Genomic DNA, 24,708 nt, shown 5'->3' on the forward strand with positions numbered 1-24,708 from the left:
TGGTGAAAAAAAAAAAAGGAAAAAAAGGAAAGGAAAAATAATTTCTAAATTTGAGTAAGGGATTGAATCTAATCTTTAAAATTTAACTTAAATGACTTACCATTATTTTAAATAAATTTATTTAATTTATGATAGGTGGTAAAATTATATATTTTAAATTTTATATTTATAAAAAAGTCTAAAACCTGAAGAGACTCATGCTTACTTGTCATAACGACATGATTATGTTACATTTTCATTACTTACGTCAAAGTTATATAATATTTCATGAGTATAAAGTGATAAGTTATATATTGATTAATAAAAATTAATTATCTTTTAGTCATAAGAATCTATTTGGTGAAAATAACAAATATATGAAAAATCATATTTTATTTCAACACATATAATTTTTTATATGCTAATAAGGAAAAAAAACAAAGAATAAATTATAAACCTAAAAGAATAAGAAAAGAAAATTAGGTTAATAAATAAATAGAACTCAAACTCACTTTAAATATGTGAAGCAGTGAAGTATATCACCCATCAAGGATATTACAATCATTGATTATCATGAGAAAAAGGTGTGAAAATATGTTCCCTATCAATCAAATAAAATTGAAAAGGCCCCATTTGTTTTGCCTTGGAATATCCCAAACCAAAAATTTTGATTTTAATTTGTCAATGTCAGAGTTGTTGACAAATTCATTCTCCAAATCGTGTCTGTCGGGTGGGTTGCCTTTGATGGCAAGTAAACTTATGATGCAAGCCATTTTTTTATTTTAAGGTTTCATTTTCATTTAAATTGTCAATTTTAATTAACTCCATTGCTTGTTGGTTTACTAATTTTTTTTTCTTGTTGTTTTGAAAAGCCAAGAAGTAAATAGTGCATTTAGATACATAAATGGGAACAATGTTTGTCAAATAATTTAAAACTGTAAATCAATCATTTAATAACAAAATGTATACATTTATTTTTAAATTAAAATATTGAGAAAGTAAAAAAAATAAATAGAAAAAGGATAACCAAATGAAGTTACTATAATTCAATTTACAGTCCCTAAAAAGCACAAAATCATGCAAGAATGTCATCAACATGATAAATGGGATGGACAGCCTGCCTAAGGCCGAGCCTCACCCAAACAAGCTAAGCTTGGGCTATATAATTTTCAGGCCTAAACCTGCCCCGTCCAAATTTATAATAAAAATACTTAAAAGTTTAGATGAAATTTAATTAAAAGATAAAGTAAATAAATTTCTGCCAAAAAAAAAGCATTTCTCTAATTTTATTTCAAAATTAAGATTTTGTATTTTATTTACTGCTATTTTTACAATACTAGTTAGTCAAAATTTCTCACTGGTACATTTTTTTGTTCTAAAAGAAGAAACATCTTTATCATATAGCTTCCTCAAATTTCAGAAGGGAAGAGAGAATGATTTCTCTCGACTGAAGATCCCCCACTCTTCTTGCTCTGCTTTCCTTGCCGCTATTATTATATTCATTGCCCAACCTCCCATTCCCTCTTTTACCCCATTTTTCCATTCGTCGCAGCCTTTTTTGCCCATTGCTTTGAACCCAAACACAAAATCCCGGCAACTCAGTTTTAAACCCACTTTCCCATTGAGCCAAAGTCAATAAACCCACGATCCAATTGTAACCCAAGTTTCTAATAGGTATAATTCCTCTGTTGCTTTGTTGGTGTTCCTTTGTATTTTTCTTTGCAATTAGAATTACCAATGTCTTAGATTGTGTTTCTTTTTAGTTTTTTCTCTGTTGAAAATAGGTTTTGGATAATTTTTTTGGGGGAGAATGTTTGCTTCTTCTTGTTTTTAGTTGTTATGAAGTTAAGTTGAATAAGTTGACATTAAATAGAAATGCTTGTTTGTTGATTTTTGGTGTTTGTTCAAAAGTTTCATTAATGAATGACTAGGATAAAGTTTAAACTTGAAAGTTCACAAGTTTAATGGATATTAGGAGCATAGTCTTATAATGGTCTGAATCTTTGGTGGTTGTCAATCTGATGGGATGAACAATAGGAGCCTGAGTGTTTAATTTAATTGGACCAATGCACATTTGACAAAGTTGAAGGGATCTTACGATTGGTTTTGATGCCAGAAACTGAATGAAGCAACCTAGCTTGATATGTGGCATTAGCTTCAGAGTTTAGAAATTTCTGTTATTTGATTAAATTCATATAGGTATTTTTGGTTGTTGCTTTTGCTACTTGTTTTCCCTTTTGGAAGCAAAAAGAAAAGAATGTGTTTCGATACAAAAACAAAATCATTTATATACACTCTTAAAATTAAAAATGTAATTCTTCTTGGAGAACAGAATGTATGAGTCTACTTTTACATAGAATAATTATATTAGAATCAGTGTTAAAGCTTTAATTGTTTGGTCATTTTTAATTAATTATGATTATGTCTTTTACCATTTGCATTTACATTTTAGTAACGTTTTAGGAAGCAAAATGCAAATAGCAAAGCCAGAAATCAGGTAATAAAAGCAACAACCAAATGGAGTCAAATTAAGCCCTGCTTCAGCACTTTCATCTATTGTTACTATTAATAATAATAACATTATCAGTAGCTATTGTTTTTTATTTTCATTTATCTGTAACTATATTGTAATTCTACTGTAATCCAATTTTTCTGCTTGAGGTAGATTTCTGAAATCTGGCTATTGCATTTTGCAGATTTCTTTTTGAGTTTTAAGTTGATAATTGCTGTGGTCTTTTAGTGCGGAGGGGAAATTTTTGTTGGTGCTTTAACATGATGGATTTTTCATGGTTGAGCACCATTCTAGTTGGGGCAGGATGCCTTGCCTTGGGGTACTGCATTGGTAAGCGCCATCCTGCTTGTTTGTTTTTCTCATCAAGAGGAGCTAAAGATACTACAATTTCTAAAGCAAATAAAAAGAAGAACAAAGAACCCTTTGAAATTGAAAAGTTGGCTGACATTCTAGAGGATTTTAAAATGGTATTGAGCTCTGTCTCTCTTCGCTTTGGGATTGGCATGTTTATCGAAACTATTAAACATAAAAATAGACATTGAAAATCTATGCCTTGATCTTATTATCTTCAGGTGTTGGTTGTAAGAAATGATCTTAAGATGGGTAAAGGGAAAATTGCTGCCCAGTGCAGGTGAGGCCTTGTTTTCTAGCTTTAACACTCATTTCACTTTTCATTAGATGCAGATGTTTACTGCTGAGATATAAATTTAGAGATCAAGCTAGGTAGTGCAGTAAGTATTCTGTTATATTGTATGATTGTTAATGGATCCTTTCCTAACCCATAATTTGTTGGATTAGATGGGAAGTGCTTATTCCTAATCTACATAAGGACATATCTGTCCAAAAGTGAACCAACAGGAAATTAGGACTCTGAATACTATCAATTAAATTGGAGCAATTCTTGAATGCTTGGGGTGTGATAAGCAGGAGTTTTTACAGCAGATCATACTCAATAATTGATTGAAAAATTTGCACTCTGTTAGGTGTAATGCATATGATGAATCTCATTGAGTCATGACGTAGCATCTTGGAAGAAGTTGATTGTAATTTTCTTTTTGGGAATTTAAGTGCCTAAAGACAAGGTTTAACCCAATGGGTAAGGTTGTATACAGAGGCAGAGGGAGGGGGGGCTAGTAGGGGCCCCCGCCTCTCCAAAATTTCAAAATTTTATATTTTTTTCTTTGTTTTATTTTTTTCATTTTTGCCCCCTCAAACCTAAAATGTTGGCTCTGCCACTGGTTGTCTACTAAGTTCCTGGTGTGCAACCATATGGTTTTACTAAGCAGCCAATTGGCAGACTCATTTTTTGCCATCTTTATACTAATGCTACTACTTTGTTGGCTCCTCCATCTTTTATAATGACTTTCTTGTAAATTTACAATCATTGGAATTTTTTGTACTGTTTAAAGTTTGTCATCTAGTACCATCTGATGTTGTGATTTCTTTACCTCTTTTACATTACTCTTGGTTGATTGTATGTATTTTCTTGACTTTCTTCATTCTATTGAATTCCATGTTTTTTTTTCCTTTTTCTGTCAATGTTTAGCCATGCGACTTTGGGTCTCTACAAGAAACTCCTTCATCGAGCACCAAAAGCTTTGGACAGGTAGAGCCCATACGCTGATCTGGTGTTATACTACTGCAAACCTTATTTTTGTGCTTTTGATTCTCTCTCTCTCTCTCTCTCTCTCTCTCTCTCTTTTATTTTCTTCCTGATGATAAAATGTTGTTAATATGCAGGTGGGAGATGTGTGCTCAGCCAAAAGTGGTTGTGAAAATCGACAGTGAGGAAGATATGCTAGTTTTGCAAGTCAGTGTGTTTAAGAACTATTCTTGTGCTTCTTATTCTGTTAATTATCATGGATATTCTCACTAGTGTAACACCATCTAGCTTGCTAGATGAGTATAAAAAATCTATTAACAGAGAAAGTTATGGTCAGAAGAAAAAGCCATGGTATCTTGTGAAAGAAATAAGTTATAGTGGTGCAAAACTTAGAAGTGCATCTTCATTGAGTATCATGTTTAAGAAATAAATTGGTGGTTTCCAAGTTGGCTGCTTTTATTGGTCCTGTCGTAGAGTCCTTATTGACTTGTTAATATGAGACTGGTGAATGCTCTTTCCTAAAATGATTTTTTTGTGAATTTGATGAGAATTGCAGTTAAAGTTGTAGTTAATTTTTAGAAGAATATTCAAATACACTTGTGGTCAGTTTTTCTCTTAGATGATGTTCAAATATTCTATTTTCATTTTCTAAATGACGTATCTCTATTCTTCATTAGATTTATTTATCTTTCTCTAAGTTGTGTGTAAACCATTTTATGTTTTACTTCTGAACCTTGCTGTAAGCTTATTACTCAGTTGATGATTCTCTCTGTCATTGCCAAACTTGTCACTAAATAAATGCTCGACACTTTGCTGGTTGGAATGACTTCTTCAACTATTTTCTGGTTTTATGTTTCTACTTGGCCTCTCAGGGGGCATCAATATTTGCTGCTATACCTTATATTACATAGTTTTATTAACTATTAACCAGGATTTCAACTTTTCAGGAGAGGGCAAAATCGCTAAACTTACCAACCCATATCACCATTGATGCAGGGAGGACTCAGATTGCACCAAGTGAGTTGCATACTTTTTTTTTTTTTTCTTTTTTTCTTCATTTCATGATCATGGTTTTGCTAATTAATTTATTTTTCTATAAATTGTACAAGTTAAGATTTTATCTTTATCTGGGAACGAACTTATGAAGTTAAGCTATATGTGTCGGACTCTCCACTTTGCCTTCTTTGCCTTCCTTTTCTGTTCTGCTGCCTCTTTAATAACCTCTAGTTAGTTCATGACTGGCAGGATTTAGCTAAAAGTGAAACTCAAAGTATGGGTTTCCCAAACAGAAAACTAAAAGAGATGGAAAGAAATTGTAGAGTTTGAAAAGAGATGATAAAGGGCTGAATAAGGAAAAGAGAATGATGAAGAACCAAATTAGAGTTGGGTTATTGTTGCTTATTTCGCTGTCATTGAAGGTTGTTCACCCTTTATTATATAATTAGTGTTATGAAAACTATTTTTTTCCTAAACATTCAAACACCGACTGTTATTACCTTCAATTATTGATCCAATAGAAATGTTAGTAAGGATAAATGACCAACTCATTGTGATGCTTCTCTGTTTCCTGTAAATGTGCTTGAGCTTTACTGTTGCAATGACGTTCGTGTTATATTTTATAAGCATTAGGATTTAAAAGTGGAGAGGTGGAGACGTGAGCTTAAAGAAATAACAAATTGTATGATTATTTGAATTATCATGTGCTGCTAAATGCTTCCTCTGTGTAACTTTTTGTTCAAACATCCACTCTGAAGTTATTTTTAGTTAGCGATATTTAGGTCCTAGTCATCAAGTACTGCTTCCAAAGGCTTTTTGTCTAATTTACCATGCGACAAAACTTAATATTTTGTATTTATTTTCAGATTCTAGGACAGTGATGGCTATTCTTGGTAAGTGACTTTTCTTTTGTCTTTTTTTTGTGAATTTCTTTCTGTCTTTTTTTATATTCAATCTTTGGTTCTATGCAATGTTCTTGTAGGACCTATTGAAATGGTGGATGATGTAACTGGCGGACTGAAGCTATTGTAATGGTTTCTCAGTTCAATTGAATCTTTACCAGAGAACCTCCAATGGTAGAGCTTTGAGAAGCATTTCTCCCTACAAGGCTATGGGCATTTTCATCAACCTTCTTGTTCATTAACCAACGTGAAAGACCCACTCTATACTCTTGTCTGAGCCAGATATTATTTTAGATGCTTCAAATTTTCATTACAATTTTGTGATGATGGCGAAAAGGTCCTGCCATAGACCCTCACACAGTGAGCTTAAAGACAACCAGGGAATCATTTCTTGAATTTGAGTACTGTTTTGGGTATTTGGATTATGAATTTGCCTGGCCTTGGCAACCTCTAATGCTTCTAATTTGTTGCCTTGGAAGGGTTCTTATTTTATAAACATTTCAACTCATTCACTGTTTTCTTGTTCCCTTGTGAGGGTTGATGCTGATTCTATGCAAATTTCATTATAATTATTTTTATTAAAATATTATAATTTTTAACATAATATAAAATAATTAACAAAATAATTAATATCAACTAAAGAAAGAATTTCAAAAAAAAAATTTATTCTGCAACCATAGGGGTATCTTTGGGGGTACACATGAAAAATGTAACTACTATTTATGAAAAATAGAAAAATGAATGTAATTTTTTTTTGAAAAAAGAAAAATATTGAGAGCTAAGTTCTTTATCAAGACGAACCAATTCTGTGAATCCTCCAATCAAAAAATCTGATCAGCTATGGACTTGGTGAATCACGTGGCAGCTCATTCAGATCAAAATCTCGTCGCGCTTGCACCAAATTACTTGATTGAGAAGGTACCGGTTGGGTTTCTGTTTGGGATCCATCTGCCACTACTGTTTCCTTGGGGGAAAATAACCGATGGAGCAACCTGGCGTCGAATTCGTCCTCCTCCGAGCGATTTTTATCTTTGATTTTACAGATAACCCAATCTTGAAACCTATCTGCCAGGAGATAATACTCATACATGATCCAATTACTTTTTATATCTTCTTTTTTATTATTTTCCCCGATCCGATACTCGAAAAAGCCGAGCAAATTCACGCACCCCAAGATTTTCTTTTCTTCATTCTGATCATCAAAGATAGGTTGCGTAACGCTGTTACGTTTCCAACATCCTTGCGGTTCGCCTTGACCTTCTTCTTGAACAGTCCTTCTATAACTTTTCCAATCGGAATTCGTCTCAGCAACCCTCTGGCGACGGCTGCTGAAGAAGAAGCGTTGGTTGCCTTTCATGAAAGGAAGCGGTTTCGTCTCGCCGTTGTTACTGGTTTCAAAAAGAAGGGATGGCTTTCTGGAGTAAACGTCGCGAACGTTGAAGAAGTAGCTGAGATTGCCTAAGAACGCCGTGTTGCCGCGGCCGGCAATCAGCCTGGGGAGATAGTAGGAAACTATCTCTCTATCAGTAGGATCGAAGACATATCCTGGAGATAGCATTTCTTTCCTTTAATTTGTTAAAGAAGAACAAGAGTCACCCCTTTTCAGAGAAACCAAAAAAGAATCAGAATCATCCAACAAGGAAAACTTCGTAAAAAAGGAAGCCACGGCAGCCTTTAAACAAATAAGAAAAGCCACATCAGTTTCAGACTGCCGGGGTCAAATTTCTTTTATCAGTGTATATATAATGATTAAAAAGATTTTGACATTACATTATATATATATATATATATATATATATATATTATTTTATTATTTATATATATATATTATATATATAATAGTAATATAGAAATATTTAATTTTTATATAAGCANAATACATGTAGTTTAAGGAAAATTTTGTCATTTCAGAGCCATCTATATATTTATATATATATATATTATATTCAATTAACTAATTTTTTCTATTAGAAAAAATTAAATTCTCCAATTTTTGTTAATTAAGCCTAAAACTAATTAGTTTGTACTTATTCATAAGTGCCAAGAAAAAGAGAACAAAAATCAATGATGTTTTTTATTTATTTTTTTGGTTATGCAATCAGTGATGTTTTCATTTAAAAACATGCAATATATCATTAAGAAATTAAAAATTTTATATATAAGGTAGACAATTATAATTATAATTATAATGAGTTACAATCAGTAATTTGATCAACGAAAAAATGGATTTTCTCGAATTACTAACTTGAACGACAAAAGTGTTAATAATTTAATTAAATTAAATTTATAAAAAAGGGAGATGTGATGGTTTTTATTGAAAAATTATATTACGAAAAAAATGAAAAAATAAATTAGGTCCAACCTTTTTTATTTTTTATCAAAAAGGAAGATAACTCACACATACACCAATAGTTGAGTTTGAAATTATTATAAGTCAAGTGATATATGAATTTAATTTGACGAAATTATTTAAAAATCGTGAAATAGAAATTTAAAAAATTTCCAAAACACATGAAATTTTTTTGGAACCTTCCTCTTCAAGGAAAAGGAAGTCAGATTTTATCCAATGAAAGATTGCAACGTATCCTCCAAAGATCTTGTGTACACGTGGCAACTTGGGGAAGTCTTTGAAGTGGCATATTCTTTCATGTACAGGCGCGGTTAACGGTTATCCTTGTGTATAAAACAGACGCCTTTATCTGATCTTACAGATTTTTCACTACGTTTAGTTGCTTGCAAACTTGTTCAGGAGAACTCTCACCTTTATATCTTGCTGCCATTTTTTCTGGTTTGTATATGTTTTCTTTTGTTTTCGCTTTCTCTTCGGTTTGTTTGGTTGCCAAGAAACTGAAGTGAGCCTCAATCTGTTGCTTGTTTTTGTCATCCCCTGCACTCTTCTTGTTACTAGCTTTCTTGGAAGTTGAAACTGTTTGTTTCCAAAGAAACTGGAACAGAAAAAGGCATGACAAAAGAAAGGAAAGATTTCTTCATGTTTTGGTGCTCATGTACAAGAAAATAACCAACAATGGCGGTCATTGATGATTTTCTTTCTTTCTCCATAATGCGGGATCATATGTACACTAACCCAGGAACAAGTTCAGGGTTTCTTTGCTCTTTTCTTTGCATGTTTTAAAACATCTTGTTCTTGTTATGTCCAAAAGCTCAAGGATGATTCTAATTTTTTCTATTTCGGCTTTCTTTTTTCCTGTTACGTAAATCTTAGTTTTCGCAACTTTCTCTTGTTTTAATTTTTCTTTGGGTTTGTTTGGTTACCAGGAAATTAATAAAGAAACAGGAGTAGCAATAGATTTCAGAATGAATTCACCTTCTCTCGCTTTCTTTCTTATGTAGTGGTGGGTTCTTCAATTGGTTTTATGATTTTCTTTTTGTTTACATGGGCAGTTGAAGGATTCCTAGCAAGTTAATCAAGAGAAATGGCACCTCCAAAAAAAAAGAAGAACAGTCAGATAAAAGCTACTTCATCTGGAACAAAAAAGCGAAGCAAGACTGGTTCGACGTCTGTCTCAATAGACTTCTACTTGAGTGTACGTATGAGGGAAAAATACAACTTGAACGAGGAACTTGAATGGGTTGATGATATACCTGAATGCCCTGTATATCGTCCATCAATGGAGGAGTTCCAAGATCCCTTGGCTTATCTGCAAACCATTGCTCAAGAAGCTTCCAAATATGGTTAGGATGAAAGTTTACATCGGCCAAAATTTTTTTTAAGTTCATTGTACGTATCATATCATGTTTTCTTGGTGTGATAAATTAATGTTCCATGAAAAATTTTTTAAGGAATTTGCAAGATTGTATCCCCATGGAAGGCTTCTGTTCCAGCCGCTCATGTACTGACGAAGGAGATAAAAGGCTTCAAATTTAAAAGTTACATTCAACCTCTGCGGCTCCATGAATGGAATAGGAATGACAAGGCATCTTTCGACATGGCACAAACGTAAGTTTTTGCATAATTCATAAACATCGTACTAGTATTTCACCATCTTTGATAACCATTTTCAGTTCTTAATTTCTGGAAGAAAGTTAACTGTTACATATATTTCAGCAACCATAACTTCAGAAGTTTTGAGAAGTTGGCGAACAAGGAATTTGCTAAAAGATTTCCTCATTCTACCAATCTCTCTCCTGTTGATATGGAAAAGGAATACTGGCATGAAATGGGTCGTGGGAATAACAAAGTCGAGTATGCTGTCAATATTGATGGCAGTGCCTTTTCTTCTGATCCCAATGACCAGCTTGGCCAAAGCAAGGGCAATTTGAAGGTTCTTATCTCAACTCCAACCCTTCTCCTATTCTCTACCTTTCCTCTCCGTAGTCTGTATTCATTGTTCCCTTTTAACTCATTCTGCAAATTTTTTTTTTTTAATTTGCTTAATCACAGACTCTGCCAAAGCTGCCCAATTCCACTTTGCGGTTACTTTCCTATTCTATACCGGTATGGGGATGATTTTCCATGATTCTTCTGATCATCTGTGTTCAATTTCTAATAAAATAGGTTAACTGATATTGTATCTTACCTTAAATTTCCATAACTCAGGGAGTAACAGAACCCATGCTTTACATTGGAATGATTTTTAGTACATTTGCATGGCATGTTGAAGATCACTATTTGTACAGGTGAACTTGACTTTCAATTCTATTTTTTTTCATTTTTCATTTAGTTTCATCTCTTGGTAGTTATAATAATCTCTTAACACTCCATGGTTTCCAGCATTAACTATCATCACTCTGGTGCACCCAAAAGTTGGTATAGTGTCCCCAGTAGTTCGGCTCCTGAGTTTCACAAGGTAGTCATGGACTGTGTCTATGCTCCCGAGGTCTTACTGGGTGGTGGAGAGGACGGGGCTTCTGCACTGCTGGCTGAGAAAACAACAATGTTTCCTCCAAACATTTTGCGGGAAAATGGTGTGCCTGTTTACAAGGCCGTGCAGATGGCAGGAGACTATGTTATCACCTTTCCTAGAGCACACCATGCTGGATTTAGTCAAGGTAAAAAAATTACATTCTTCTTCTTCTTCTAATTTCATATCTTTCTCCCGATCTGAAAATGATGTACGACCTCTATTATAGGCTTCAGTATCGGTGAGGCAGTGAACTTCGCGGATGGTGGCTGGTTTCCATGGGGAACAATGGCTGGGGAGGAATATGCACGTCTTAGCAAGCAGGTGATCCTTTCCAATGAGGAACTCCTGTGCAAAGAAGCAATTAGTTTGTTCAACTCTTCAAATGATGAGAGTTCAGATCATCCATCTACGGAGTTGGCCTGTCAGTCTTCTACCAAGATGTACTTTATAAAGCACATCGAAAATCTTTACAACAATCTTCGGCATCTCTGCAATTTAGAAGCAGCATTCAGTTATTCAGAAAATGATCTACAAAGTATCATCTGTCCACACTGCACACGAGGTTGCTACTTGACTTTCTTTGAATGTGATAGCTGCCCCAATTATGGCTGTCTATTCCATGGTAAGTGCAATAAGTTTGTTCAAGTTGCAAATCTCTGGAAAATATAACTAATTTTATGGTTGGTACAGAGTTTAATTCACGTAACTGCACACGGCCATCATGTCTTGGGAGAATGGTGATTAACCTACGACAGGACATATGGGAAGTGGTAGCTGCATATGAAAAGCTTCGGAAGGGAAGTTCAGAGCAAGACGTTCAACAGGTTGATCAACTACCAAATCTATCCTCTTGCATTAAAGAGGGATTGGCTCGATCCGACAAGGTAGGTAGTCATGTTTTGCTTATTACAACTTTGGATGATAATATATATCTCTTAGAGTTTTGTTAATGGAGTGGCTTAATTTGTGACAGGTCGACAGCCGTGGAATGAAACCTAAGAGAGCGGATTTTGAAACGATCGTACCGTTTCCTAAGGACTGCAAGAAACCCAGAACGAAAGGCAGATTGCAGAGGACTGATCCAGAACTTAGGTTTGGCTGACAATGGCTTTGTGCCCTGGAATTTTTCTAAGCAGATTTTAATGGCAGATGACTAATAACTACAGGGATATTTCCTCGTTTTTTGTTTTTTTTGTTTCTTCTTCCTATAGGTGGGGTTCATCCATCAAGTAACATGTTCCATAATCCTGTTCATAATTCCCAAACAATTAATAAAGATTTCTTTGTTCCATTTTAAAAAAATAACATTACATGTGTGTATGTAACATGAACATATATCTGCTTAATCCTACCGCCAATTGTACATCCTCCTTGGTTCATCATCGTCAAAATTGCCAAACCTTGATGCTGAAAATCTATGCGAATTCTTTTGTTTAGACGATTGAGAACCTGACATACGACTACCAGAAGTTAAAGATGACTTCTTATGTCCCTCGTTAGATGGCGTTGAGGGAGAATTCCAGTGGTTCCTTTTAGACTTCCTATGGGAGAAATCCCCCGGATCTTCTGCAACCCAACCACCTCTTTGCTTTACTTTTCGTGGAACACTAAAGCCTTTTTCTTCATACTGGAGTTTCTTCCTTTTGGGTCTCTTGCCTTGATCATGTGGAGCAGAATTGTATCCCAACAACTCTTTATTTTCTTTACGAGGTCTTACATTGGGAGTAGATGATATGTGATTTCTTCTACCAGCCTGTTCACAAGCAATGAAATAGTCATTGTTGGTAACATATCAGCATGATTGCTTTTACCAACCTGTTCACGAGCAAAGAATTAACAACGATTATTCTGCAATTAAAAAACATAAATAAACAATGGGACAACACTTGATTCTGAGAACTTCCAAGCATGTACATAAATACCTTAGCAGTGCATTCACGAGCAAAGTGCCCCCCTTCTCCACACTTGTAGCATGAACTAGATGACACAGTACCATTGGGGCATTCACGTGCAAAGTGTCCTCCTTCACCACACTTATAACATATGCTAGGTGATGCATTATCAGTGGTTTCCTTGGTATCTCCTCGTGACTTACCACATGACTACATAGAACAATTCCCACCAAATTAAAATAAAGGAAAATTTACAAAATGCAACAACATATGATCACGTAAATGAAAAGAATCACTATTTCCACATGACTACATAGAACAATTCCCACCAAATTAAAATAAAGGAAAATTTACAAAATGCAACAACATATGATCACGTAAATGAAAAGAATCACTATTTCCAATCAGAATATTGATGGAAGTGAACATAATTGATAACAAACACCAACGTGCTGAACCAAGTTCGCCGACAGTAAATCAGCCTTCCTCCAATGGAACCCATTCACCATATTAATTCTAATAAAACATTGAGCATATTGAGTAACACTCACCAGACCAGTATGACCCAGTTGGCCACATCTGTAACAAGAAACTTCACTTGCACTGGTATCAACAAAGTTTACACAACATAAATGGCCAAAATTTTTGCAGATATAGCACTGTATTTCCTGATTTGGGAGGACAAACATAAGGAATATTAGAGAAAAAAAATCCTGCCAGAAGAACTTAAGAAACTGCTAGGGAACATGCGGAAACCTTGAGATCACCATGGGAATAGTCTTTCCAGCATGAAAACATGTCATGCCCAGAGTCTCCACATCTTAAACAAATTTTACCATTCTTAGAGCCACTCTTGTGTTTGTCTGGACAATCTTTTGCGCGGTGACCACTTTTTTTGCAAATAAAGCAATCTTGTGCCTGCAAGGAAATCAAATGTTATAAGCATGCAAATGAATGATGCAGTGACCACTTTCCACTGTTTTAATCTACTAACAACTCAAAGGGCTAAGGCCTACCCCAAGGCAAGGAGGGACCTACCCCATACTCTCAACCACTTAAAATATTATCATAATATCACCTCACTAACATTGCCTCACTGAATGTCAAGAATCTACATTTACAAAAGCAACATAACAAGCATGCCCAACTTTTTTCCAGAAAAAAAAAATAGCAGTAAATTAGTAATAGATTCATTTGCCTCTTATGAAATTAGAGCTCTTTTCCTTCATACCTTTGAGCACTGTCTAGCACCATGGTCCAAACTCCCACAAACAAAGCATGGTTTCTTTCGCTTTGAGGCAGATGTACAGTTCACTGCCATATGTCCTTCTTCACCACAGTTAAAGCATGTTTGCCAACTGCTATCTGGAGGATCAAAGTATCTCGGGCCCCGCTGATAGAATAAATATGAAATACTAAAAAAACCAAGCAATGACGGGGAATTTTTCTTCTAAACCACAGTTCAAAGCAAGCATTTTAACTCACAAGAAGCTTACGGAGCACAATATTGTCAGATATGTCTACAGTATTTGGGTCAACAGATTCAATTGTCTCTGCAGCCTTAGCCATCTCAGCCTCCTCAACTGTCTCAGCCTTTTCTATCATCTCAGCTTTATCTCCATCCTCTGTAATAATGACCTGGAGAAATAAAAAAAACATAATTTTGCCTCATAAGAGAGTGCAGATATTCAAAATAAAAAATCAGCCATAAAAACATGTTGCAAGCTTGTACCCAGTCCACCATTCATTCGGCAATTCATTAATTATTCAACTACAAAGAATGATGCATAACCAGCTTGAGTGAATGCTATCACAGGCACAAAATCGGCAATTCATTGATTATTCAACAACAAAGAATGGTGCATTACCAGCTCAAATGAATAATATCACAGTAACAAAAGCAATGTTTGACAGCAAATATAGTCTAATTCAAACAATATTTAAAAGACAAGCCAATTTTGCAAATCTAAATCCATTTAAACATAGCACAGTAGCATTATTGGAGTTCTAAAATCAACACAAATGATTCTTTTCCTCAAACATCCCAGCAGAAACTAAAAGTGAGATAAGTAAAATCTTGCACGGAAATTCTAATAAAAACAATTAAAACTGAAAATGAGAAAGTTTTCAAAGAAAGAAGCCAGTTCCTGCTGGAATTTTTTTTTTTTATAGGGGGGGGGGGGGGGGGAGGGGGAGAGAGGAGTTATGTTTTCTTTGAAAAAGAGCCTCCACGCAAACCAGAAAAAGGAACAGAATAAATCCCAAGAATTTATTAAACAGCTCATTCAACAAAAATTATCAAACCATTCATTCTACAACTTTCTTACGAATAAAGAACTGTGGCGAACCAACTGGAATTCAAAATATCATAGCAACATAAGCAATAATGATGCCTAACAGTGCAATTCAAAAAAGTTATAGTTGGCCATTCCAATTCCGCCAATCTAAATTCACACCATTTGGAATATTAAAAGTTTAACAAAAATTATAATTTTTTACCTGCATTGTCTCAAAAACTATAAGCAGTAAAAAAAAAATATTTTTCAAATCAATTTCAGCTAAAACTATTATTTCAAGCAATGCATTCCATGAAAACAATATTAATTGAAAATTTGAAAAAAGAAGAGTAACAAAAGTTTTTAAACCTTTTCACTTTTCGTCTTCTTCTTCTTCTTTATTGTAACAGTCTTATTAACTTTCAAATCAAAATCCGCCTCTTCAGCGACGCCGCTGGTACCAGCCACGTCGGCTTCCCCTTCTTCCGAGGACGAAGAAGTCAAATCGACCACAGAGAGGACGTCTCGATCACCGGAAACGGCATCGTTTCTTTCATTCAACTTCGCCGCTTTCACCAATAGAGCTTTCTCGACGATCTTCAAGCTCAAGTCCTCGTTGGCTTCCTCGTCGTCGCTGCTGCTTATCTCCAGCACTTGTTTCGAACCCAACGGTCCCGATTCGTTCTCTTCCATCTCAAATTTCGCAGATTTTCCCTTGTCCCTCTTCGCCATGACGATCTTTAGGAATTGCAATTTTTTTTTAACAATTTGTGATTGCAATTCTTTTGCAAGGCGAGATGGGAAACGGTGAAAGGGTAGCTAGGGTTTGGTTTTGTTACTCTTATTTCTGCACTGGACTTGAGCGGTTGAAAATTGAATTTAATAGTCCGGCCGGGTTAGCCCACTAAGAATGATCCAATATTTATGGGTTTTATATTTAAATCTTAATAATTTATTAAATTGCATCAAAAAAATACTTAAATTCGATTTATCCGTTAATTTTTTTGGTGCTCATAAGTTTAATAGTAGTAATTTTCATTTTTTAAATTTAATTAATTTTTATATATTATTTAAATAAAATAATATTAAAATGATTAAATATAATCAAATCTCTAATTAAATTAAATTCGAATAAATGAATTATTTTTTAATGAAATAATCCATATCAACTCGACTCGACTTGATTATACCATCCAAAACCTTAATAAATTGGATTCGGTTTAGTCTTGATCGCAACTCAACGCTAACCTTGTTCTAAGAGAATTAAAACTAAGATTATGGCATTTTATTCTTGTTAGGAATGCATGTAGCTTCTCAAAAATTGCAATTTTTTTTATTGAATGAGCATTTACTAAAACCATACTCATAAAAAGTGAAAAGATAATTTAAGATAAGTAATTTCATTGATCAAATAATCGAATTTTTTTTAAAAAAAGTCAAGTATTTAATTCAATAATAAATATTTATACCTGTTATTTAAAGAATTAAGATCAAATGTCATATCCCTCTAGTCATAACTAGACTTTCTTCGTTGATTGAGTGAATAAACTCAGCAGCGACAGTCAAGGCATTCACAGAAGCTAATGAACTGAAATTAGGTGAAGAAAGCAGTCCATTCCTTCCAGCCAAACCCGAAACTCCATGGAAAACAATGCAGGGTACTCCATTTGTTAAACAAATTGGTCCAGAAGGAATTGCACGGTCAGAGATGCATTTGTCTTGTCTACAGATGTATTATCACCACAAGCGATTTATAATGAGCAAGAAATGAAAACAGTATGCTAATAATTATTTGAAAAACAAGAGAAGGTGGAAAACCATACTGTTTGCTTTCCAGTCATCACATAAATTACGTTCGCTCCATTGATATTCCCAATGTGGAATCTTCTTCCTGAATGGCCAGAAAAGGCAAATTGATTGAATCACATCCATGCAAGGGAAACGGGAAGGATGAGAGAGTGAAGGAGAATGAATAGAACTACCTGCCCATTCAATCCAAGGGGTGTCCGAGTTTGGAACAAAGAAGCCAGAATCTCGAAGGGCCAATTCTTCGGGAGGATAAGCCATGACAAGTCCGAGATCGGGCCCTCCATCTTCATTCAGTCTATCGATAACTCCACGCATTGGGTAGCTTCACCTCATCGCCTGCATGCTCTCCAGTCTCCTCTACGTTAACGAAGAACACCTTCCAACTCAACCCCCCATTCTCGTCGACTTCTACAACCCATTTCTGCAATCCCCCACCCTACGATGCTCATCCGATGGTCCTGATTACGCGAATGTTCCCGAAAAGTCGGAGAGCTGAAAGAAAGTTGTGTAGTGAAGTGAGGAAGGGTAAAGCTTTTTGCAGCATCTGATTGGTCTATTATATGCTTCGTGATCCATAAATTCTCTGGACTAAGATGCAACTATGCAATAATGTATTGGCACTCGAGTCTCGACCTCATGTAGGGTATGAGGAATTACTCTTGAAGCAATTGTGATGGGGAAAGTTGATAAAATTAGGCCATTTTCTCCTTACCCTGCCTTGTATTCTCTGTTCTATGTTTTTCCCTTTTATGTTAAGGCCAACGTTCCTCTTGAAAAATGGTTACATACATACATGACATCCGAACATATGGACTACCAAGCCAATACAATTTTAATAATTATAATAATTATATATTTTAATAAATATGACCTTTTTAAATAATGCATGTAGCCTCCCCAAATTGCATAATATTTGCTACACCACACTAGTTAGAAGACTGATCAAGGTAACTAGTTTTCTTTATCTGAGCTTGTAATGGTAAATGTTTATATCTTCTTGCTTAGTGAAATGGTTGGAGTTTCCCTTTCTCAAATAATAACAATAAAGTTTCATTGATCAACAACTGAACTTTCTCTGGTAATTAAACTAATAAACTCAACAGCTACAGTCAGAGCATTGATGGAAGCTAATGAACTGAGGCTGGCTAAAGAAAGGGTTCCATTCCCACCAGCCAAATCCGAAACTCCTCGGAACACAATGCAGGGTACTCCATTTGTCAAACATGTCTGCAGCAAACCAGCAGCAGAAAAATGGTTTAAGAAATTTTAGTATATTAGTTTGTCAGAAACTACAACTGAACAATTTTCACTAACCAGTACAATGGCAGCGCTCTCTTCATCAACAGTTGAGACATTAAATTGTTGGAATAGATACTTTCTGTAAGCTGCATTGTCAAGAAAAATATCTGCCGTGGAGCCCTTCAGTCCATAGACAACTTTGGGTGTTTCAGGTAAGCAATAGGTGTCATTTACACATTGTTGCAATGTTAAATTCTGTACTCATTCACAAATAGAACAGATTATTTATTAATTATTGTCTAAAAGATTTAGAACATTGGAGGAAAATGCTAAATGATACGAAACCTGAAGCTGAGCAGCAATGGTGAACCAGTTTGGATCTACTGGAAGCCAGTACATTTCTTCCATTGGCTTTCCAGTGGAGTACAGTTGCACTGGCGTGAACTCTATCTTTGCCAACAGATTCTCTCCTTTTTCTGGAAAATTGAAGGCTCCAAATGTCAGTGTTGGCAACTGCCCTTTCTCTGACTTGAATTCCTGTATACAGCATAACCATAGGAAAACAAACAATGAACATTTTCTGCTTGAAAATGGGAAAACCAAAGGAGCTTGAAATTTCCTTCTTCTTGAACATTTTCTGCTTGCTAATGATGCTGAAAGGATCGCAGACTTATACCTTCCACTTCCAAGAACTGGTGAATGCTACATAGTTCATCACACTAACATCGCCAAAGGACAAGGAATCATTAGTACTCCCGGCTGTGCCATAATGAACAATGCCTTGAATATCAAAGGCATCGAGAAGGGCTTGCACAGTCAAAGCCGCATTTGCCTGAAAATATTACCACAAAAAATTCATTACCTTATTGAATCCCAGGATATTAGGGAGGAAAAATTGAAAGAAACAAGTAGAAACCTTACGGTTTGCTCCCCAGTCATCACATAAATAACGTCCACACCATTAATACTCCCAATGTTGAATCTTCTTCCTGAGTGAGCAGTGACCAACAAGGCAAGAAGCCATGTCAAATCATCGAGAATTTAAGGAATATCAAAGTGGTGCTAGAAATGATATACCAATTCCACAATGTTCCCCTGAAAATGAAATCTATAACCGGCCTAGATTTTGGCTCTAACACTATATTTCATGTCCATTTCACCTGGTTCAAGAATCGATATGGATCCCAGCATGTCGCTAAGATGAATAATTTAGAAAATCTATTGTTGGGTTTTGACCAAATATTAACATGACATCAGTGCTAAGTCTAACTAATTTTATCTCAAAAAGGAAGTTAAATTTAATCTAATGGTCTCGAGTTCAAAATATTCTAATTACCACACATTGATTAAAATCTTTGTGATCGATGGCAGTAAACGTGAACTATTGGACCAAAAAGCCAAGCTAGGATCAATTTTAACGTACTGTTGGTCCACTAATTCATGCAAATATCAAAGGGTATTTTTGTACCCAAAAAGGAAATAAAGGGTAGCTGGGAAAACTGATTAATCACGTGTTTGTAATGTGAGAGAGAGACCTGCCAGTTGAATGGAAGGGATGTCTGAATTTGGAAGAAAGAAGCCAGAATCTTGAAGAGCCATTTCTTCAGTAGGATAAGCCATGACAAGTCCGACATACGGCCCTCCTCCGTCATTCACTTTATCCACAACTCCACGCATTGGGTGGCTTCTGCTCAACTGCATGCTCTTTTGTACCAAAGCCAAAAGCACCATCCCAAGCACCAGCAACACTTCCAAATCAACGCCCCATATTGGTCTTTGACAACCCATCAAAGCCACCTAGCCACCGTATGATCGATCAATGGTCCTCAACTGATTTACGTAAATTTTCCTGGAAAGTGTGGGAGAGCTGAAAGAAAGTTGTTCAGTGAAGTGATGCAGAGGAAGGGCAAGTTTTTGGAGCATCTGATTGGTGTGTTGATTGCGTTGTGAATCATGTGACTAATATATGTATCTTATTGTATCTTCCAGTCACAGTTAGCGTTAGGTGGAAGGATTCAATTTTAGGCTCTTCACCAGTGACCATATGAGACACTCCAAATAATTGTGACAGTGACAATAATAAAATTTGGGTCATTTTCTCCATACCCTTTAATCTTGCTTGTCCCTTTTATTAATTTTCATCCTTTTGTTCTCTTCAAAAATAAAGGCGTGCCTGACATGACACGTTAGAAATACACCCAAACAGATTCATACAAGGTAAGAAACGTTAAAATCCTTTTATTATTAACATAATACTTAAAAAATCTTAAACTATTCAAAATAAAAATATAAAAACTTGATTAAATAATAAAAATTTAATAAAATTTAATAATTTCAATTTTTTAAATATTATCTTTATTATTATTATTTTAATTTAAGAGGAGACTTCGGGTTGTAAGCAAGCTATCCAGAGCCAAACAAGCAACCAGATATTTGAAAGTGTTGTTCATAGATAATTTGACAGTAGAAAACATGAGATGTAGCGGCCGCGGACAATTGATGATATATCTTAAGTGCATGCAAACATGAATGACATAGATGAACAAAATTTTCCAGCTTGTTCTGAAGTGCAGAAAGGATGAATATGAATAAAATTGGCAAATATGAGATCAATAGATGCTGAAATGTTGGGCTGGCATCTATTATTTTCTTAAGTCGTTTGTACCAAAACATATCAAACAATATGTGACAAACTATCCTACATTTAGCTATGTCCATGATAGAAAGCATAACGCAGATGACAAGATCCACACTTTCCATGCTGGTATTTACACTCTTTTGCAATTCAGAGGATTAAACCTTGTGCAGATGAGGGCTTGGAAGGTTGCTCGCTAGTGGCAGCTTTTGGAGGTTCAGACTCGTTAATCTGGGCATAGCCCTCCGATTTGTGAGCTTGTTCCTCCTCAGCCATAACTTTCTCTTTTGTCTTCTGCCCCACATCGCCTGCTGCCTTAGCAACCCTGTTGAATGCACCAGTAACCCATGAGGCTCCAGTCAAGACATAACGATTCTTCATGATAGCAGATCCAGCACTGCTGACTGTCTGCTCAGCAGCTGCAAATGCAGACTTGGTCTTCTCAGAAACCTGAAACTTCTGGTCCATTTCCCTCACTTTGTCATTCACCATGGTTGTGCCAGCACTAATTTTCTCAGTTAAACCAATCTTCTGGTCCAGAGAAGCAACTTTGGCAGTGGCAGTTGATGTGAACTGATGCTTCTCATCAAAGGCCTTTGCTTTGGTCACTGCATCTTTGCCGAGAATGAATCCCCTGGCTAGCATGCTGCTTACAACATCCTCTGCCTTCTGGACAGCAGATTCAGCCTGACCAGCACTTTTGTTCATTGTTGCCTGAGGTGATTGAACAATTGATTCATATTAGGAATCATAATTTAGTAAGTGAAAATCACAGCACATAGCCATAGGTTGACATTACAGGTGGTGCAGATGCAGTAGCAGGTGGCTTGTAATCAGGAGCCAGATCAATGATAACAGACTGATCAACAATTGTTGCTCCCTGAAGAAAACCATGTAATCTGAATTCATAAGAATGAAACTAAAACTTCCAACCAAAAAATCAACATTAGCCATGAGGGGAAACTGCTCTTTTCTAAAAAGCTAACCAAACTTTGTAGCACTACCAATTAACAATAACATTGCCATCATGATACCCCCTTGCTTCTTTCCTTTTGCCTCTTTACTTCTCCCTTATATGGTTAAAAGTCGATAAGAAGGCAAATTTAGAAACCTAAAGTCAAATTGATCTTACTACAACAGATTATGAGATCTAACCAAGAAACAAAAATAGATACATCTTGAAACCACAATAGTAACAGAAAACACACACAATTGCATAAATGAGGAACAAATGAAAGCAATAGTAGAATAACTGTTGTTTTACCATATGATGTCAAATAGCCAACATGAATATAAGTTTTGAAATGTAATGAACTGTTCAGAAATCAGAACAACACATACAAATTGAAACCTCAGCCACAAAGGTTTTAAACACCATTCCAAATGTGAAACTAGATTTGATCAGTTCCTTGACATTAAGTTTTAGTTTCAATCAATTATCATAAAACAGAAGTATAGCATGAATTCAAGATATAAATCTAAATACTCAGTCAAATGCATACATGAATTTACATATATATGTAGCCAAACCTTACCTCAGAGGTAGATATCTTTTAGTGACAATGATTGTTGTCTTGTCACTGATAAAATACTTTCAACAAAATGAGCATTGGCATGGTGATCCCACCATCAATGCATTAAAGTATTCACTTCCAAAAGCACATCACACAAGAGATTTCACATAAGATTTACATACATTAATTCCCATTTATATTAGATTGACCATGTTCCTTCTAACAGAACCATAAACACCAATTATGTGATGCAGTATATACATTAGTTCCCATATATATTAGACTCACCAGGATTCCTTCTAACAGAAGCATAAACACCAATTATGTGATGCATGCAGGGAAATCATAGAAAGCAATTAATATCTCAATACAGAAAAGCTCAAAACAAATGAGATAGGTGCACACTGAAAGAAGAACAGCAGTCTCTGCTCCCTGCGAATCCTTGAAAGTAACATATGCAATTTGAGATCGCTCATTACCACTGAAAGTACAAAAAAAAAGGAAGCAGTAAGAAAACTAGACTAGATTTTATTATTTACAAAATTTCAGAACATCAGTATACTGATATGACTACTTAGGTCAGAGAACACGAGAATCAATTTCAAGAATTTTCATCTCTTATCTTTGTATTCAATGTGGTAAACTAGAGCATGCAAATAAACAAGAGTATAAGTGAAACTGAAGTAACTTATGGTAATAACTAACCTCTGCATTTCAACATGTTCAATTTCACCGGAGAACGAAAAGAACTCCTTCATATCTTGCTCAGATGCGCCCAAGGAAACATTGCTCACTTTTACTGATCGGACCTGTCAAAAGAAAAGAATAATAAAAAATAGTTAAAGGCATCTCCTATTCCAAATTATTACATTAATGTCACCAAGAAAACACCCCGTATCCTTTTAGGCTTAAAAATGAATAACAAATTGGCATTATATTTCAACCTCATAGCAGGTTAGCATCTCATATAATAATAATCCGTGTGCATACAAACAAACAGATAATTCAATATTTAATTAAAATTAGGTAAGGCCTTAAGCCGAGCTAAATTGGGCAATTTTTCATTTCTCTTTTAAGAACGCATTAATTTAAGCATTTTTTTAGCAAACTAAGAAATCCCCCATTAGCATTCAAAATGAATTACATGCAACAAATGAAATAAACCAGATCCATGAATAATTTACATACAAATCTGGAAAAAAAAACCTATAATCAAAATTCCTTATCAACAAAGTACACAAGTAAATTCTTTTTTTTTTTTTACCAAAATAAAAAAGAGAAAACAAAATTGCTAAGAAATAGATAAAATGGTACTACGATGTAGCGAAATTAAAAAAAAAAATCAAATGCATAATGATTGCAGAATAATAAGCTAGTAAGCTCGGATAAGATTAGATTCTTTCGATAAATGTGACCTAAAAAATTATTACAAGTTCTCTTCCATTTTCAAATGAAACGGAAAAAAGGAAAAAAATAAAAAAATTACTAACTGAATTACCGATATTTCAATCAGAACAACAATAACTTAGATCTTGAAGTTGAAACTGAATTGAGAAAATATATATTATTTTTCTTATTGTCATATTCTTGCCGACCAAACAAAGCATGAAGAAAAAACACACGAAAGTTGCAGAGAAAATATAACGAAAAAAAAAAATTATTGAGTACTAACCGCCATGAAGTTCCGTTTATGGCAAAAGAGATCGAATCTTTCTTCACCAGAAAAGAAAAAAAATTTTCCTTTCTCCTTAACAAAATTTAAAGGAAATGCAACCTTTTTCCACAGAGAGAGAAGTTGCGGTGTTAACGAAGTTACAGGGTGGGCGATAAACATCCTCTGCGGATATTGCTAATGTAGATCTTTACCTTTCATGCTAAGGGTGATAAAACTTCATGAAAACGGCATCGTTTCAATGGCACTTCTGGGGTATTTTGGTCTTTGAAGGGTGTTTCTTTGTAAGTTTAGGTAGATTCGGATGTAGAGGATTTGAAGACGTGGGGGCTAACGTGTGAATGTAGGGAGCGGGGCCATGAAGTTCTCATTTTCGAGGTTCCAATCCATCAATTTTTAATTAATTTTTATTGGAAATCGGAAGGATATCATTTTGTTCAAATCTCAAATCGCCTTTTAAATCGGGTTTGGTGAAGTCATTTGGGTTTTCGACCAAGAATAAGAAGGAAATCATTTGGGTCGGGTCGCATTACTTTGAACCCATGGAAGTGGGTCTTAATCTTAGGTCCACTTTGATATTGAATATGTTGGTTTATTAGTTGATTTGTTTTATTTAATTTATTTCATTGATTTTATAATGTTCTTTTCTTTTTGTATTATAGTCCAAACAGTACTACTTATTCAACCTGCACATATGGAGCCCCACATGTGATGCTTTCTGGGTCTCACAGTTTAGGAATATGAATAAGAGACAAATAATCTTTGTCTTTAAAAAAATTTATATTATTTTTATTTCTATCTCACTTATTTCAAT

At 34.9% G+C, this 24,708-nt stretch overlaps 7 protein-coding genes across 7 annotated transcripts; 2 read left to right on the plus strand and 5 right to left on the minus strand.

The window, feature by feature from the left end:
- LOC18599518 (peptidyl-tRNA hydrolase 2, mitochondrial) lies at positions 1,316-6,518 on the plus strand. Its single transcript, XM_007029526.2, has 8 exons — positions 1,316-1,653; positions 2,676-2,958; positions 3,064-3,122; positions 4,038-4,097; positions 4,232-4,301; positions 5,042-5,111; positions 5,957-5,983; positions 6,073-6,518. The coding sequence occupies exons 2-8, from the start codon at positions 2,752-2,754 to the stop codon at positions 6,120-6,122; spliced, it is 543 nt and encodes a 180-aa protein (XP_007029588.1). The 5' UTR covers positions 1,316-1,653; positions 2,676-2,751; the 3' UTR covers positions 6,123-6,518.
- On the minus strand, positions 6,831-7,550 carry LOC18599519 (NAC domain-containing protein 37). Its single transcript, XM_007029528.2, has one exon. It carries the CDS (start codon positions 7,548-7,550, stop codon positions 6,831-6,833), a length of 720 nt encoding a protein of 239 aa, XP_007029590.2.
- On the plus strand, positions 9,516-12,136 carry LOC18599520 (lysine-specific demethylase JMJ706). Its single transcript, XM_018122356.1, has 10 exons — positions 9,516-9,685; positions 9,794-9,950; positions 10,059-10,275; positions 10,395-10,448; positions 10,551-10,630; positions 10,725-11,002; positions 11,084-11,479; positions 11,548-11,741; positions 11,831-11,949; positions 12,069-12,136. The coding sequence occupies exons 1-10, from the start codon at positions 9,544-9,546 to the stop codon at positions 12,088-12,090; spliced, it is 1,659 nt and encodes a 552-aa protein (XP_017977845.1). The 5' UTR covers positions 9,516-9,543; the 3' UTR covers positions 12,091-12,136.
- LOC18599521 (protein AIR1) lies at positions 12,083-15,892 on the minus strand. The gene is made up of 7 exons (XM_018122357.1): positions 15,395-15,892; positions 14,235-14,387; positions 13,981-14,142; positions 13,506-13,667; positions 13,301-13,417; positions 12,780-12,959; positions 12,083-12,610 (listed from the first exon to the last, which is right to left on the minus strand). Exons 1-7 carry the CDS (start codon positions 15,755-15,757, stop codon positions 12,206-12,208), a joined length of 1,542 nt encoding a protein of 513 aa, XP_017977846.1. The 5' UTR covers positions 15,758-15,892; the 3' UTR covers positions 12,083-12,205.
- On the minus strand, positions 16,506-17,510 carry LOC18599523 (bark storage protein B). Its single transcript, XM_007029532.2, has 3 exons — positions 17,008-17,510; positions 16,849-16,916; positions 16,506-16,748 (listed from the first exon to the last, which is right to left on the minus strand). Exons 1-3 carry the CDS (start codon positions 17,147-17,149, stop codon positions 16,728-16,730), a joined length of 231 nt encoding a protein of 76 aa, XP_007029594.1. The 5' UTR covers positions 17,150-17,510; the 3' UTR covers positions 16,506-16,727.
- Positions 17,769-20,124, minus strand: LOC18599524 (bark storage protein A). Its single transcript, XM_007029533.2, has 6 exons — positions 19,609-20,124; positions 18,995-19,062; positions 18,750-18,905; positions 18,419-18,610; positions 18,149-18,328; positions 17,769-18,061 (listed from the first exon to the last, which is right to left on the minus strand). Exons 1-6 carry the CDS (start codon positions 19,859-19,861, stop codon positions 17,885-17,887), a joined length of 1,026 nt encoding a protein of 341 aa, XP_007029595.2. The 5' UTR covers positions 19,862-20,124; the 3' UTR covers positions 17,769-17,884.
- On the minus strand, positions 20,642-24,069 carry LOC18599525 (binding partner of ACD11 1). The gene is made up of 5 exons (XM_007029534.2): positions 23,895-24,069; positions 22,928-23,031; positions 22,628-22,703; positions 21,508-21,588; positions 20,642-21,422 (listed from the first exon to the last, which is right to left on the minus strand). Exons 1-5 carry the CDS (start codon positions 24,054-24,056, stop codon positions 20,859-20,861), a joined length of 987 nt encoding a protein of 328 aa, XP_007029596.2. The 5' UTR covers positions 24,057-24,069; the 3' UTR covers positions 20,642-20,858.

Source organism: Theobroma cacao, chromosome 5, assembly GCF_000208745.1.
Source record: "Theobroma cacao cultivar B97-61/B2 chromosome 5, Criollo_cocoa_genome_V2, whole genome shotgun sequence".
Taxonomy (NCBI): Eukaryota; Viridiplantae; Streptophyta; class Magnoliopsida; order Malvales; family Malvaceae; genus Theobroma; species Theobroma cacao.

What these genes read in the sequence shown, in the direction of transcription:
- LOC18599518 (XM_007029526.2), top strand. Translation starts at nt 2,752, where the DNA reads ATGATGGATTTTTCATGGTTGAGCACCATTCTAGTTGGGGCAGGATGC. An exon ending in GCACCAAAAGCTTTGGACAG is followed by an intron (nt 4,098 to 4,231) that starts GTAGAGCCCATA and finishes GTTAATATGCAG; the next exon opens with GTGGGAGATGTGTGCTCAGC. An exon ending in GAGGACTCAGATTGCACCAA is followed by an intron (nt 5,112 to 5,956) that starts GTGAGTTGCATA and finishes ATTTATTTTCAG; the next exon opens with ATTCTAGGACAGTGATGGCT.
- LOC18599519 (XM_007029528.2), bottom strand. Translation starts at nt 7,550, where the DNA reads ATGCTATCTCCAGGATATGTCTTCGATCCTACTGATAGAGAGATAGTT.
- LOC18599520 (XM_018122356.1), top strand. Translation starts at nt 9,544, where the DNA reads ATGAGGGAAAAATACAACTTGAACGAGGAACTTGAATGGGTTGATGAT. An exon ending in TCTTTCGACATGGCACAAAC is followed by an intron (nt 9,951 to 10,058) that starts GTAAGTTTTTGC and finishes CATATATTTCAG; the next exon opens with CAACCATAACTTCAGAAGTT. An exon ending in CCATGCTGGATTTAGTCAAG is followed by an intron (nt 11,003 to 11,083) that starts GTAAAAAAATTA and finishes CCTCTATTATAG; the next exon opens with GCTTCAGTATCGGTGAGGCA.
- LOC18599521 (XM_018122357.1), bottom strand. Translation starts at nt 15,757, where the DNA reads ATGGCGAAGAGGGACAAGGGAAAATCTGCGAAATTTGAGATGGAAGAG. An exon ending in AACTGGGTCATACTGGTCTG is followed by an intron (nt 12,960 to 13,300) that starts GTGAGTGTTACT and finishes TGTTCTATGTAG; the next exon opens with TCATGTGGTAAGTCACGAGG. An exon ending in CTCGTGAATGCACTGCTAAG is followed by an intron (nt 12,611 to 12,779) that starts GTATTTATGTAC and finishes GCTTGTGAACAG; the next exon opens with GCTGGTAGAAGAAATCACAT.
- LOC18599523 (XM_007029532.2), bottom strand. Translation starts at nt 17,149, where the DNA reads ATGCGTGGAGTTATCGATAGACTGAATGAAGATGGAGGGCCCGATCTC. An exon ending in CCCTTGGATTGAATGGGCAG is followed by an intron (nt 16,917 to 17,007) that starts GTAGTTCTATTC and finishes CTGGCCATTCAG; the next exon opens with GAAGAAGATTCCACATTGGG. An exon ending in TGATGACTGGAAAGCAAACA is followed by an intron (nt 16,749 to 16,848) that starts GTATGGTTTTCC and finishes ATACATCTGTAG; the next exon opens with ACAAGACAAATGCATCTCTG.
- LOC18599524 (XM_007029533.2), bottom strand. Translation starts at nt 19,861, where the DNA reads ATGGGTTGTCAAAGACCAATATGGGGCGTTGATTTGGAAGTGTTGCTG. An exon ending in TGATGACTGGGGAGCAAACC is followed by an intron (nt 18,906 to 18,994) that starts GTAAGGTTTCTA and finishes TAATATTTTCAG; the next exon opens with GCAAATGCGGCTTTGACTGT. An exon ending in CCATTGCTGCTCAGCTTCAG is followed by an intron (nt 18,329 to 18,418) that starts GTTTCGTATCAT and finishes GAATGAGTACAG; the next exon opens with AATTTAACATTGCAACAATG.
- LOC18599525 (XM_007029534.2), bottom strand. Translation starts at nt 24,056, where the DNA reads ATGTTTATCGCCCACCCTGTAACTTCGTTAACACCGCAACTTCTCTCT. An exon ending in GAACATGTTGAAATGCAGAG is followed by an intron (nt 22,704 to 22,927) that starts GTTAGTTATTAC and finishes TTGTACTTTCAG; the next exon opens with TGGTAATGAGCGATCTCAAA. An exon ending in CTACTGCATCTGCACCACCT is followed by an intron (nt 21,423 to 21,507) that starts GTAATGTCAACC and finishes CAATCACCTCAG; the next exon opens with GCAACAATGAACAAAAGTGC.